General features: G+C 33.0%; 1 protein-coding gene across 7 annotated transcripts in view; it reads left to right on the top strand.

Annotated features, from left to right (window-relative positions):
• Positions 1–15,646, top strand: part of CACNA2D1 (calcium voltage-gated channel auxiliary subunit alpha2delta 1) — a 486,450-nt gene that overhangs the window by 309,023 nt on the left and 161,781 nt on the right. For all 7 annotated transcript variants that reach the window (XM_039472910.2, XM_074379327.1, XM_074379330.1 and 4 more), the window contains exon 6: positions 10,833–10,962. In XM_039472910.2, the coding sequence (XP_039328844.1) occupies positions 10,833–10,962 (130 nt within the window). The remainder of the gene's footprint in view (positions 1–10,832; positions 10,963–15,646) is intronic.

Raw genomic sequence — 15,646 nt, 5'->3', positions numbered from 1 at the left:
ACATAAGTATAGGCCAGGCGTGGTGGTGCACACCTGTAATCCCAGCCCTTTGGGAGGCTGAGGCAGGCAGAATGCTTGAGCTCAGGAGTTTAAGAACAGCCTTGGCAATATGGTGATTTTTTTTTTTTTAAGCCTTCCTTGTTTTTTCTAGGTAGCAAATGGTAGTCCTTCCTATGAGTGTTCTAAGCAATTTGTAATACATTTCAGGCTTTAATGGTATAATACCTTATGCTATAGAATATGTATACACGGTTTGATTTTCAAATTTTTTGCCTCTACAAAAATGAAAATTAGCCAGGCATGGTGGGGTACACCTATGGTCCCAGCTACTTGGGAGGCTGAGGTGGGAGAATTGCTTGAGCCCAGGAGGTTGGGGCTGAGATGAGCTGAGATTGTGCCACTGCACTCCAGCCAGGGTGACAATAAGGCCCTGTCTTAAAAACAAACCCAAAAAGCAAAACTCAAAAAAACAAAACAAACTATGAAGGTATAACTGGGATAAATTATTGGATGAGCCATAATTCTCATGGAAGGATATGTATGGCACATTTGGTCTTACTGGATATTTAAGAAAATCTTTCCTGTGTCCAGTTAACTTACTCTAGAGAATGTTAACATGACGAATCATGCTAATTACTTGATCATGATACCATACAATTCTTCCAATCAAATGCTTTACTTAAAACCCCAATTAAAATAACTTTGTTTAAGCCTTCCTTGTTTTTTTCTAGGTAGCAAATGGTAGCCCTTCCTAGGAGTGTTCTAAGCAATTTGTAATACATTTCTAGCTTTAATGGTATAATACCTTATACTATAAAATATGTATACAGGGTTTCATCTTCTCTACTAAATTTTTAGCAATTTGAGGTAGAAATAGTATTTAGTCTCTTTTTTAGTATACAGTAATGGTTGAGATAATGCTTGTTAAATTTGTATACTCTTTATTTTCATAGTGTTTGTGATGATGTATTCACCTTTTCAAGTGGTGCTGTATTGTAAGCATGGTGGAAATGAAAATGTTAATTTTGCTTCAAGGTTAGTGGAAGCAAAATTAAGACAGGAAATATTAAAGCTAACTTTTACTATGGATGATATTTGAGTTAATTTTTAAGATACATAATTGCTTCCTTTATTTCATGTAAGAGTACTGGATGCAAAAGATGAGAGTGGCAGTGGGCAGTGCTTCCTCATCCTTTCTCCTTTGCCCCTGGGGGCAGCCATCAGGATGAACAGTGCTATTAAAACAGACAATGTATAAAGTTGGGGAATAAGTAGTGGAGTTAGAATAGTTGTCTATAATTACTACAAGTGATATAAGTATCAAGATTTTTGGTTCCAAGTCTGGGCAGATATAAGCTAAGTTAGATGACTATTTATGAAACATGAACTCAGGCTTATTCTTCCATCAAAACTAAGTTCTGTTAACAAAAATACCAGGGGTTCAGTCTGTGTCCCATTGCTTGATACACAGAAAGCCAGTCATTGAGACAAAAGATATTGCCAGGGAAGAGAGCTTTTGCGTGCTGCAGTTGAGGAGATGGGAGATGAGCCTTAAATCCATCTACCCAATTGACTAAAATTGGGGGTTTGTATAGCATTAAAGAAATGTAGCCATATGCTGGAAAAACAGGAATTAGGAAGGGTGGTGTCTCATTGTCTGATGTGGTGATTTGGTGAGTTTCAGTTTCTTGATACTGTCTGGGAGGCCTGAATGATTGGTTTCCTGAGAAAGGACTTTAGAGAAGACAAATAGAAGTTTCAAGCTTTAAGACCAGATGGGTCAATTTCTGTGTTTACTCAAAAACACTGCAGATATTAGTTCTTTGAGGAAATTGGGCCAATTTCACTTTCTTATTCCACATATAGTAATAATAAGAGTCGACTTTTATTTCCAAAGAGCCTACATCATTCAAATGAGCATAAAGTTTCAATATAAGATTATTTTTATTAGAAAAAGGATTTTTAAATCTGAAGAAGAGAGAAAGAGTATAATGAGTCATGTCATCTATTATTTGCTTAAATTTTTTAAGAGAGAGGCAACATTTTATTTCTAACCACTTCTACGTGAAATTCTGTTTTTTTGTTTCTTCTAAATAACAAGGCATACATGTCCAATTGCTGTATACTTTGTTATACAGTAGAAGCAATATATTGTGATAGTTGAGATTATATACTGCAGTGTTAGCTCTACCATTTCCTATCTGGGTAATATTGGCAAGATCATATAATATGCTTTTTACTTATTTGGTCTGAAAATGGAGGTGATAGTAATACCAACCTCAGAGTTATTAAAAAGATTAAATTAAAACAAGTAAAACACACAGACCATTTCCTGGATCATAGATGGAAGTCCAGAAATGTTAATGAATACATTCTGAAAAACAATTATTAGTATCATTAATAATTATAATAAATTTAAGATTAAATTGAAGTTAGCATCAAATGGAGTGTGTTTGTGTATCTGAATGTTAATAAAGGGGATTAGATTGAGATATTTTTCATTTTATTGTCATGAATTTAATCTTTGCATTTGTATGAAAACCTTAATATATGTACAAGGTACAAATCAAAGTTGAATGTTCAAAATACATTTTAAAAATGGGAACACAAATGGGGAAGATTATTTTGATATCATTGTAGGTTTTATATATTCAATTTCATTTTTAAATTTTAGAGACAGGGTCTTACTATGTTGTTCAGACTGGCCTCAAACTTATGGTTCAAGATATCCTCCCACCTTGGCGTCCTGAGTAGCTGGGACTACAGGCATTTGCCATCATGTCTGGTTCTGTTTATTCAGATTTTAAAGAAAACTTAGATGCCAAAATAAACTTAGGGGGGAAAAGCTAGCAATATAATAATTATTTATGAAAACCCACATTCAAGTTCTCCTTAGTTTTGAAATTTATTTGGATTCCTAGTTTAGGTTTCTAAAGACATCTGACCTGAACAGTTGTTAAATTCCCTGAAGATTAGTGAAGCAGATTCCTCAGAAGACTTGAGTTTTGCTGGCAAACTGCACTATTTTCCTAATTCCCAAAGAAAGCAAAAAGAAAGCAGATCATTACAAAGCCTTATTAACTTAATTCCAAGATCTATCTGACTAAAATCCAAATGAAGTAAGTTCAACCTAGAATTCCCATGTCATTAAATTGAGTTGATTTATTTGCTACATTTTATTTTATTGATCATGTTCAAAATTTGTCCTGTCTGGGCCATTAGGCCAGACGACTGAATTCCCTTGCATATTTATGTTGCTATTTATTTTCCTCTTAGCAGAGTCTTGTCTACATTAAAATTAATTCCACCATAATGTCCTATCCTATCTAAATTCTTTTTCAATGCCTAATATGTCATGATTATATTTTATTTTATAGCAATAAATAAACCTGGTTCTAGAATGAGCTAGTAGGAATATGTATCAAACAGCAATGAAATGTAATTATTAAAGAAAAAAAAATCTGGATTTCTTGTCTACCATTTTGAAAAGCTGTTATAGTATGTATCCTTTAATTTTACACTCTTAGGTATCAAATGGTGATGAAATTTAATTATTGAAGAACGAATCAGAGTCTAGGTGCTACTGGTGGCAGCTGTCCAGGGCCTTGGCATTTTGAACAAAGAACTGGATAAAATGCACAAAGCAATGAAAGAGAAGTACGTATTTATTGAAACAAAAGTATACTCCACAGAGTAGGGAGTGGGCTTGAGCATGTGGATCAAGAGCTCCGATTACAGACTTTTCTGGAGTTCAAATACCTTCTAGAGATTTCCCATTGCTTACTTGGTTTACACTCCATGTAAAGGAAGTAGTGGCCTGCAACCAGTCTGACTGGTTGCAGAAGGTGATCAGTTAGAAGCTGAAGTGAAGTTACAAAGTTACATAGGAGGATTTAGCCTGCAATCAGTCTGATTGGCTGCTGGAGGGGACCAATTAGGTGCTAAAGTGAAGTTACAAAGTTACACCCCTATGCAAAGGAAGACTAGGCCTGTGACTAGTCTGATTGGTTGTGGGAGGGGACCAATCAGAGGTACTTTGTATTCTTCCTCTGCCATGCAGTCAAAAGGAGTTGGAGAGTGTTGCAAAGGAAATAGCAGCCTGTGAACTTTTTTCACTTGGGAGTGAAAAGTTGGGTTTTCCTTTTGACTTAATTCTAGAAAGTCAGCATGAATCATCCTTAGGTTCCCTGCCTATAGACCCTATTCTCCTGCCACATAGTTTCTTTTCTAACATCATTAAAATTACCTTATAATTTGCAGCCTTTATTTCAATTTTTGATGTTGGCCAATATGGAATCTTTGAATATGATGGCATAAAGGTTGAATTTTAATTGCTTTGTATTCATAATTGCTTTGGATCTTTTTGCTTCTAAAATAAATGGTTTAATATTTTTTGATGTGATATGTTTGCATTGGATAATAATAGCATATATTTTATATACTTATATATGTCCTGATTATATAATATATACTTACATATGCTTATTCTATACTAGATGGTAGCATTTAAAGCATACTATCTCATATAGAATAAGTATGTGTAATATGTATTAGCTATTACTATAACTCTGTGTATCATTTACAGTTCACAGGAGCCCTTTGTAGTACATATATTTTATTTTCCAGGTAAAACAAGTAAAACTTAATGAATTTGAGTTACTTGTCCAGTGCCATGCACTTTGTATTTGTCAGAGCAGGGAAGTGAAAGCAGTGCAGTCTGTATGATTCAGAGCTGGAAAACGATGTCACTGTGCTGCCCGGGCAGTGGGCACCTGGAGGAAGAAGAGGGCTAGTGAAGGAGCTGTTGTAAATTGAGACTTAAGGATCAAATTTTGGAGACAGTTTTGATTTAAAATTTTACATCACCCATTATTTCTGTCTATATTTGATTTTGATGTATTTGGCTTATATTTGATCCAATCAATGTTATCATTGACAGGCGTGAGGTTACAGTGTTATTGCAGTAGGCAAAATAAAATGTGTGTGATGTAAAAGCTTGCTAAACTTTGAGTCGTTAAGTTTCTGCTGATCCCACTATTCCCAGTGATGTTTACCGTGAATATCTTAAAATTGATGTGTACATCTCTGTATGGAATGTAGCCATCTCAGGAATCACTCTTGGGGGAGAAACTATAAAACCAAGAAAAAGGTAGATTAGATTCAGTGTCTTCTAAGAATTTTGCCTTATTTTTTTGGAGCTGCTTTCAAAAATGTTTCAAGCCTTTCCTGATATATTTTTAATGCTTTACACACTTGGGCACATGCTCCTTTTGCAAATATAGTTTAAACCTTGGTTCTCAGTCGTTCTGGATTACTGGCATTTATGGTGGGATCCTAGAGTCCTACCATCTGAGCTCTTAAATTATATCTTAGTTGTATAACTTTAGCCTGTCTTTGCCTCAGATATCAAGAGAATATAATAGATCTTAGTACCTTTCAAGGTGGTGATGGTTGTTTTAAACCTCATTTGCCTTGACAATATTTTGAAAAGTATATTTGTATATCATAACATAAAAAGATTGTTTTATGTTCTTAGAAGTAGAATGGCTTTATTTGAAACATTTCCTTTTATAATATAATGCATGGTACTACATAGTTTCCATGGGAAGTGCTATGTTGAACTTTCAGACTCTGTAAAAATCACAGTGCCTTTTACAACCCTTTAGCAGAAGATAAATATCACTGTCTTCCCAAAATATAGGTTACATATTTAGATATAATGCATAGATATGGATATTCTTTTGTGGCACTGTATTATGTCCCTTTCTGATGCTGGATGTTTAAAAACTTCATACTACATGTGGAATTTAAATCAGCCCCCAACTCTTTTCCATTATACTCATCTTTATTATATTCCCTTACTCCCTGCTAGGTCCTGTGATAAGCAATTCAGGGGCATTCATGCAAACTAAATTTATTCATCATGTAAACTAAAATTACATCAGTTTTATTTCAAGGATGTCCTTAGGTTCTGTATTTTATATCTTTTGAATGCTTTCATTATGATCCTCGTCAGCAACTTTAATACATTTTATTTGAAGAATGTCATTTTTGTCTTTTAAATTTAATAAACAAGTTATTGCAGGGATCAGTATCACCTTTTAACTTAATTTAGATCAAATTTATCTTTGACTGTCATTTGGAAAATTTATGTATTCTTTGTTTTAATATTCCCTACAGTGGTTTTTAACTTTCTTTTTGTTACTGTACAATTTCCGCTGCTTTGTGGCCCCTCTTGTTCCCAAATCTGTGTCTCAGTGTGCTGCTTTTCCCTTTTATAAATCGTAATTATTAGTAGAATACATGAAGACTTTACAGTGAATCTAATCTTTAATAAACTAGAATTATTTCTTCAATTTGCTTTTCACCACTGATGTTATAAATTTATTTTTCATGTTAATTTTAAAACTTTCTTTTATGAGTATATTAAATAAATTGCTTCTGAAGAATCAATGCTACTGTTTTTCCACAGAGTAAACCTAAGGTGTTACAACATTTGTATTACCTGAAAAATTGGAGGAATCTTCTGAATTCCTAAAATAGTTTGTTCTTCATCATATATATTAGCTAAGCTCATATTTTTTTTTGCTAATACATAATGTCAAAATTTTATTTTTTATGATTCAGTAAAGCAAAAATACAAGTATTATATGTAAGTCCTTAGTCCATGTTCAGTGTCACCCAACTCATTTTCTTTGTAAATCTCTTCATCTATCAAGTACTTGTCTAAGTCATAGCATTCCCAAGGAGAAAACAGCAGCTTAAACCAATGAAATCAGAAGTCTGTTATGTTCTTATTGTCTCCATACTGTATTCATTGTTTAATATTCAACCTGGCCTTCCAACTTGACTTAGAACAATTCTGACCAGATCAAAGTTCCACATCTCTTTCTATTCATTATTTAATTGCGCGTGGTCGCCTGCAGCTATGTTGAGTCTTCATTTCTCATTGATCCAAGAGATTAACCAAAAATAAAGCTTTTCAAGTTTGGTGTGGTGGCTCACATCTGTAATTTCAGCAGCTTAGGAGGCTAAGGAAGAGGATTACTTGAGACCAGGAGTTTGAGACCAGCCTGGACAGCATAGTAAGACACTGCCTCTAAACAATAGATATAACAAAAAATCCTAGCTGGGTATGATAGAATGGACCTGTAGTCCTTGTGGCTCTGGAGGCTAAGGTAGGAGAATGGCAACTCAAGAGTAAAATGAGCCATGATTGTGCCACTGTACTCCAGGCTGGGGAAGAGAGCAAGATCCTGATTCAAAACAAAAAAGTAAAAACCAAAATCACAAGGCTTTTTCTCTGTATGAGTCAGACCTGGTAACCATCTTTAATTAGCTGAGCAGCACCGGGTGCTTACATTCCAATGCTGAACTAATGGTCACAGAGTAGTCCAGTATTATATATTAAAAAATAATGTTTAAAGCAATGTTTAAACATGACTTTTAATCCATAGTATTGATCCCAATATCCCAGTAAACCAGAATATTCAGACTTGGTGCCTGTTTGAAAGTCTATTTTAAATATAACATATCCCATCTTTGGTAATGCTTTATACTGTACTATAATGCCATGCCTTAAGGCATATTACATATCCAAAATTGATATTGAGAATAATAATTGATACTTTAAAAAATTCTAAAATCAGTAATACCTATGTTATAAAAGTTGCAGGCTCTAACATAAATAACAACTGTAAAATAACTACAGAAACTCAGGATGTATTTAAAGATGGAAATTTGAAAATATACATATATATACATACATACATACATACATATATATATGTAGGAGAATTGTGCGAAAGGCTTGTTTCATCATACAGGAACGTGTGCGTGGTCTCACTCTGTCACCCAGGCTAGAGTGGAGTAGTGTAATCATGGCTTATTGCAGCTTCTAACTCCTGGCCTTGAGCCCCTCTTGCCTTACCCTCCTGAGTAGCTGGAAATACAGGAGCATGCCACCATGTCAGGCTCATAGTTAAATTTTTTATAGCAATGAGGGCCTCAATATGTTGTCAAGGATGTTCTTGAACTCCTGGCCTCAAGTGATTGTCCAGCCTAGGCCTCCCAGAGTGGTGGGCTTACAGGCATGAGCCACGGGGCCTGGCCAAGACTATTGATCTAACACCTTTACTAGTGAGAAAGAAATACAAATTGTGATACTTCCATAGAGAATGTTAGTGAACCATTTTATTCTATATCAACTAATTCTTTACAAGTTTGTGGCACACAAAAGTAATACAGAACAGGGGACATAAATATAACCATAGTATGATTGTAAGCAGGATTTATCAGTTTGCAAATCTGAATTGTGCAAAATAGTTAAGTTACTTTCCATTCAATTTAGGTAAAATGTATAGATTTTAATTTTTGAATATTTTGCTAAAAATGGGACTTTTTTTAGGTTAATAAAATGAAAACATGAACAAAATATTAAAAATCAGTTTTTTAAAATAAATATTTATTCTAAGGTTGAGATAAATATGTTAAATTTGCCAGAGCTTTTTGTACCTGTCAATTATCATTATGACTTTCCAAATTAAATTTGCTAATATGCACTGGTTGTAAAATTGAATGACCTCCTCATCCAACATTAGCTTGTTTCTCTGTCTCTGAGTGATCTAATCTATTATTTAATAAATGTAATTATATTGAGAAGAATAGTCTGAGAATTATGCATTTCATGTGTCAGTTATGTTTTACCAAATGCATTTGAATATATTTTAGAATCCACTTGTTCATTTTCTCTGTACACATTTGTATATATGGCGGTCTGTAGACTTCAGAAGATATATTTTGAAAAAAATGTTGGAATGGATTTTTTTTCTATGTAATCTGAAAAACTGGAATTCTTCATTTCAGAGGGAGATTTTATTTGACATAGTTAATTACTTCATTAGACATTCTGTGTTAAGTAGTTTTTCTCATAAAAGTCAGTTCCTTTGTGTCTAATGTTTACTGTATTTCAATTAAATCTATATGGCCATAATATATAAAGATAATTAAAGACATGGAGTGGGATGGTGTGAGGAACAGTAGTTTCCAGTAGCTTAAAGATGATAAATGAGTTGAATTTAGAAATTCTCATCTTTTTATGAAATTATTTTAATTTATGTAAACTACAAAAGAAGGACTATGGAAATAGCACTATCTTTATTTTTAAAAACATGTTTAGCAATTGTACCTTAAAAAGGAGTCTTGATACATGATTGTACAAGTTGAGAAGTACATTATTATTTTAAAGTTTTTTGTAAAAGACATTTATATTGTTATTTAAAAGAGCAATAGCCTCCATAAGATGTATTTAAAACTGCTAATTTTCAAGTGTAAGAGGATTCAGAAGAAACAAGTGATTTTTATGTTAGGAAGAGAAGCATGTAATACCTCGTAATAATAGAAAAGACTTAAACCTTAATAGTTTTATTCTGATCACAAGTGTAATACATTCTCATTGTATTATTGGAAAAACCAGAAAGCACAAATTATTTCTTAAAACTGCAAAGCCAGGAATAATACTGGCAACACTTTCTATGTGTACATCTGTTCATTTCTCCCTCTATCTCTGTTTCTTCCCAAAACAAATAGGTTTTTTCCTTTTTTATTTTTGCTTAACTCGTAAATTTTTAACTTCATATCATTTAAAAACAAATGCAGTTAAAGAGTTAAAATACATTTTGATTGAACAACAAAAAATTTTAACACAGATATCAAAAAATGTTAGAAATGCATTTTGGATAAATGAGTGAAATTCTTAGTTTATTACCAGGGAAGGCAACAAGGTAATGTAACATCAAAAGTATAGTTCTAATACGTATAAAATTAATCTTTTTAAACTCCTGAGGGGTTTTCTTGAATGATTATTGATTGGATCTTAGTTCCTACCTAAAGAGACAAATTGGTTCAAGTAAGGATTTAATTTTTGGAGTTAGAGTAGATCTCTTCTTTCCTATACTTTCTTTTTTAAAACAAGACCTGGAAAACATGCGAAAAGCAAGGGGATGGCATTTAAAATAATCCTTCATTGCCATATTGTTTCTGTCACATGTACCATTATTTATCAAACGAAGAATCATCTTCAGCTGCCCAATATAAATTTCATTATATGAATTGTGAAATTTATTTGAAGTGGATAATATTAGTTAGGTTGTATTTAATGACACGTATCCCGTTCCTTTATTATTTTATTTATTTGTTTGTTTGCTTGTTTATTAATTTATTTGAGATGGGGGTCTCACTTTGTTGCCCAGGCTAGAGTGTGGCAATATGATCACAGCTCTCTGCAGAGTTAACCTCCCAGGTGCAAGCCATCTTTGCACCTAAAGCCTTCTGTGACTACAGGCCTGCACTGCCATGTCCAGTTAATTTTCTGTTATTGTCTTTTTGTAGAGACAACGGTTTGCCATGTTGCCTAGGCTGGTCTAGTGATCTGCCTGGGCTCAAGTGATCTGCCCACTTCTTCCTCCAAAGTGCTGGGATTATGAGCACGAGGCCCAGGGCCTGGCCTATCCAATTCTTTAAGTTTACATCTTAGTAAATACTTTATGTGTAGAAGTCTGGTCTCCCCAAGTCTCCCAAAGATGATCTCAAATGACTCCAACATTGAGGAAATCAGGAGAGCAGTTAGTTATAATGTGAATAATATAATAAAGATATACTGGGAATGCTAATACCTGAATGGAAATTCATGTATGCAATGCTATTAAGGTACTATATTTTTAACAATTCTTGTAGATTTATTTTTGGAAGAATATGCATTTGGCAAGTGAAGTGCATGTGAAAAGATGTTATCAAAAAATGCTATATTCTGTTTATTCTCTTTTTCTATATAGCCTGAGAAAAATGACAGTGAGCCAGGCAGCCAGAGGATAAAACCTGTCTTCGTTGAAGACGCTAATTTTGGACGACAAATATCGTATCAGCATGCAGCAGTCCATATTCCCACTGACATCTATGAGGGCTGTAAGTAAAATGTTAACATCTTTTGGAATACCATGCTCTTGCCTAGCTTACATTTCTCATGTTTGGGGAGAAAAAAGAGCAAATGTGGCATTGTTTGTTTGTCATATAAGAGTCTGTGATAAACTCTGATCTATGTGAAAGAATCAATCTGAATGTCATGAACAGTTTATGTCAATATAGCCTCAGTAAATGAATATTTGTAGGATAGCCTGCATCTGTGGAGTGATCCTTCTAGCCTGTTGTTTAGTAAATAATTCTGCTTTCCCAGTTGACATCCATAACTTACAAAGTATATAGACATATTCTTCAAAAGCCAAAACTGTGTGACTATATTATAATACACATGCAAAAATATTCTTGCATAAACTGGTAAAGGGAAAAAGTTGTATGTTTTAGATTATTTCCAGTTCTTACGACTTCTCATGCCTGTCAGATTCTCTCTCTTTTTCCCTCCCACGCTGTGTATGTTTCTCTGCCTTACCCTAGGATATAGGTAAAGGGTACCTTCCTCTCAAGGTATTGTGGGCTTCCAGCAAAAAGAAGTGTTGCAGTAAAAGGAAGAGACCTCAAAAACTAGAAAATAAGTGACTGGAAATCTTGGTTGAGAAGGCTTCCCTGTGAGGAAGGGATAGGGAAAAAAAGTGTTTAGGAAAATGAAGGAAGCTTGTGCAGGTGTTGTATTTTAGAGACACTCTCTGCATTAATCAGAGCAGAACCTGACTAACAAGGAATTTTCCAAAGGAAAGCTCTATCATCTTTGAGAATGAACTGTGACTGGAAACAGGGTATTGGTTCAGTCCTATCCATGGTCTTCCATATTATTTATTCTTTAACTCATCCCTCCACCCTATCCTGCACCTTGTTCCCTGCCTTCTCACATAGTAAAGAATAAGGAGAAAGAACTGCTTGAGACTGTGAAGAATGTGTTTCTTATATTCCTCTTAATTGAGAGGCGGTAGAGTGGATTCTGAATTCAGATTATCCAGATTGCCTGGGTTCTGGAACCAGACTACCTGAGTTCAAATTTAAGTTTTAGCAGTATTATTTCCTTGGGCAAATGCTTCAGCTTTCTGAATAGGCATTTTCTCATCTGTTAAATTAAGACAAGATTAGTATCCTGAAAGGTCCTTTGAGGATAAAGTAAGTTTAATGTATTTAAGTTCTCATAATAGTGCCAGGCTCACAGTAAGTGCTGAATAAGTGTTTGCTGTTGTTATTATTTACAGTTAAAGTTTATTTAGAGTCACAAGATTAAGTAAAGGGACTCACTGTATAAATGAGTTTCAATTTTTCGGATTCACTTTTGAGATTATTGGTTTAAAAAAATTTTTTAATGCATGTATGAATCTTATAACAAATTTTATCTTTGATCAGATTGTTTCTCCTTTTAAGTGTTTTTAAAGTACATGCTGCTTTCATTCTATCAATTCTTTGATGATTTTAAAGAATTCTGCTATACATACAGTATAATTATGTTTAATAGAAACAATGGTGTGTGTGTGTGTGTGTGTGTGTTTGTGTGTGTGCACGTGCACACAGAGAGTTTCTTCTTACATGAGCCTTAAACATAATTTAACTTCTTTACTCAGACTAATAATTCCAAGTCTTTTTTAGAACCATTAGGGATTCAGATTCATATATTAATATTTTTTCTTTGACCATTGTGTTATTTTTTCAATAGTTTTGATATTTGTATTATTATAACTATTCAAACAGTGCTAAGCTATATGGTTACGTTTCTCAATTTTTGAATAATATATCTTCCACCTTATTTAGTTTCAAGTCTTCTATCACCTGTTGTTTGTTTGATATGTCAAAAAAATAGTGATCTCCTTCAGTATCTTTCTATTAAATTCCCATTGGAAGAAAACTGGATGGGTACAGAAGTTTTGAGTCAAGATATTTTTTGTCAATACTCTGCTTTTGAACTCTTTATTTCAAAGCACTGCTTTTCAACCTGCATTACTGTGTTGAAGAAACTTGAGTGTTGTTAATTTTATTAGAAAGCGTTTATAATTTTGTTTTATTGATGTCTGGGAGGCTTTTTATTTATAAATTTAGTGATTTATAAGTCTCCACAAGATAATTTTAAGTCAGTGATTATCTAATCACTTTACTATATGAACATTTTGTTTACAATATGTATTTAAATGGAAGACTGATGTGTAAAAGATATTAAAGCAAAAACCACTGTGCCTGAAATAAATGTGGTGTGGTCAGAACACTAGCTGCTTTCTCTTTACTTCCTTTAAGAAATGTCCTCAATCTAGTATTGGTAGTCAAGACAGATTGTCTGAACAAGTTTATAGATTATTGTTTGATTATTTGTGAGCCAGAATTGTCCATAGAAGGCAGTAAGATACTCACTTAGCGTGGGAATTTTTATTCTCATATTCTTTTGTTACCTTTACTTAGTTGAAATCACATTTATAACAAAAACATCCATCTATTGTATGCTAGAACAAATATGAAATCTGACTCACAAATTTAAGTATAAATTCATTTTTAAAAATCGCATAAGCATACATATATCTTAGTATGCTATAGTTTTGAATTTGTATAATGTTTTTCTTTCCAATTTAAAATAAACTTTTTAAATAGCTACAGATAATTTTAATAGTCTCAGAGAATACAACTTATTTAGGGAATCAATAAAATATTTAATACGTTTTCAGAAACCATAGGCATTCTTTGGGATATGTCAGAATTAAAAGAAAAAGAAGCTCTAGCTTTGGATTATTTAGTCTCATTCATCTTAATATTGGCATCTTCCTCTTTGCTGAAATCTCATCAGTAAGACGCTAACCTTGCCTGGCCTGTACTCCTTTAAAATTCATATCCGATGTGATAACCTGCATGCATAAATGACAGGAATAAAATCAGAAATGTCCACAAGATCTGGAAAATTTAATAATTACCAGTATTCTTCATGTGCTGTATGGGAACATATCTGATTTAGAGGATTGTTCTAGGCTTCTGAGTTTAATGAATATGAAAGTGCACTTTAATTGAAGGCTTAACTGAAGGAAACTGCCTTTCTCATTATAAGACAGTTGTGTAGCTACACCGTCATAAGAAACCTCGTGTTCTAATTTCACAAAGATGATTACTTTTTAAAGTCCCTTGAATTGAAATGTGATTATTTTTGCTCAATGATATATTTAAAGTTTTAGAATATTGTATTTAATTAGAGCCCCATCTCAAAATTTCCATTTTTGAGTATCTCACTGGTTGTTCCTTTTCTTTTAGAGGGCACCCAAACCATGCTTAGTTTTCAGATCTAATTTATCTGCTTAGGAGTATAGAAGACAAACATATAACTTAGTACAAAGAAGGGCTGAGTATTCTGAGTTAATTTGTTTAGTCACAGAACTTTATTAATATTTGAGTCACTTTAGACTCAATGTAGGGATGTCTTCATAGAATGTTCTATAATCATTTTATATGGAAAATCATATTGATATTTCTTTATATAATTATATTTCTATAAGAATAACATTAATAAGGGAAAATAATAGAAAGGAACCCCACTTTGCTTGAAGCTTTCAGTTACCAGATACTTTTGTCCTTAAACTTGTCCTATAATGTTAAGTAAGGCAATTATTACTTACATTTTAGAAATAAAAATACCTAACATACTTTTATCATGAAGGTATCTTCATTTTGATAACAGACAATTTTCAAGAGTTTTATTATCTTTTGATGTCTGATATGCTTTACTAAAAGTACTTGATTTTTGTACATTAATAATCACTGACATTATCCTTGTAACTTATCTTGATAGTCATTTGTGTTATCTTAAAATATATAGCTACTGTATCTTACATGATGTCAGTGTCAAAATTGCAGAGGAAAAAGGTGCTTGCAGTCTTTGCTAACAATTGCATAATCTCCTTTAAGTTTTAGTAACTAATCTATTCCAAAATAGGTCCATCACTTACTAATAGTTTACATTTAACTGTTGTCAACGGCCGATTTTGTTGTTATTCCAAGTACCAGTGTGGGTAGTATACCTTTTACAGAATAAAAAAGGCAGTATTCAGATTGATTGGCATGCTCAACGTAAATCAGGCTAAATCCATAGATCTCATAGTTGTATAAAAGAAGAAAACGGTGCTTCCTTCAGGTGTTTGGTGTTCTTGGGCAAAAGGCTTGATTCAGATGGAATAGATGTGCTCTCAAGTCTGTATTTGCATATTTTTGAGAAAATTATAGTCCCAGTGAAAATATTTCAGTGGAGTGGTATTAGTTTATCCTACTGCTTCATCAAATGTATTTTGTGAGAGGGGAAACTTGTTCATGGTTTTGGTAGAATATTTATATCTGGTGTATAATGTTATTCTTTGTAATTAGCTTTGAAACAATGAGAAGATGTGAGAGCAACTTTAAAGTACTGAAATTAAAAAGTGAAATTATTCTTTGGTTAACAGGTGATTTAAAGGAAATGCAATCCATGAGAAATATATGAATATTTGATGCTACTTACAATGAATAATATATGTCAGGTAGATTACTTATGTTGTAATCTGTTTGTAACCAAAATAGATTTTTTAAAAGTTAATAAAAAAATGATATTAGGCATAAAGTATAGAGTTAATACTTATTTTTTCTTATGTTTTTCTTTCTGAAATATTCACTATATTCTTTCAAACTGTATTGATTATACTAGTTGATGTGTATTTAG

Source organism: Saimiri boliviensis, chromosome 10, assembly GCF_048565385.1.
Source record: "Saimiri boliviensis isolate mSaiBol1 chromosome 10, mSaiBol1.pri, whole genome shotgun sequence".
In the NCBI taxonomy this organism is placed as follows: domain Eukaryota; kingdom Metazoa; phylum Chordata; class Mammalia; order Primates; family Cebidae; genus Saimiri; species Saimiri boliviensis.
The sequence above is the reverse complement of the archived record's forward strand: the minus strand, read 5'-3'. Positions and strand labels throughout refer to the sequence as shown.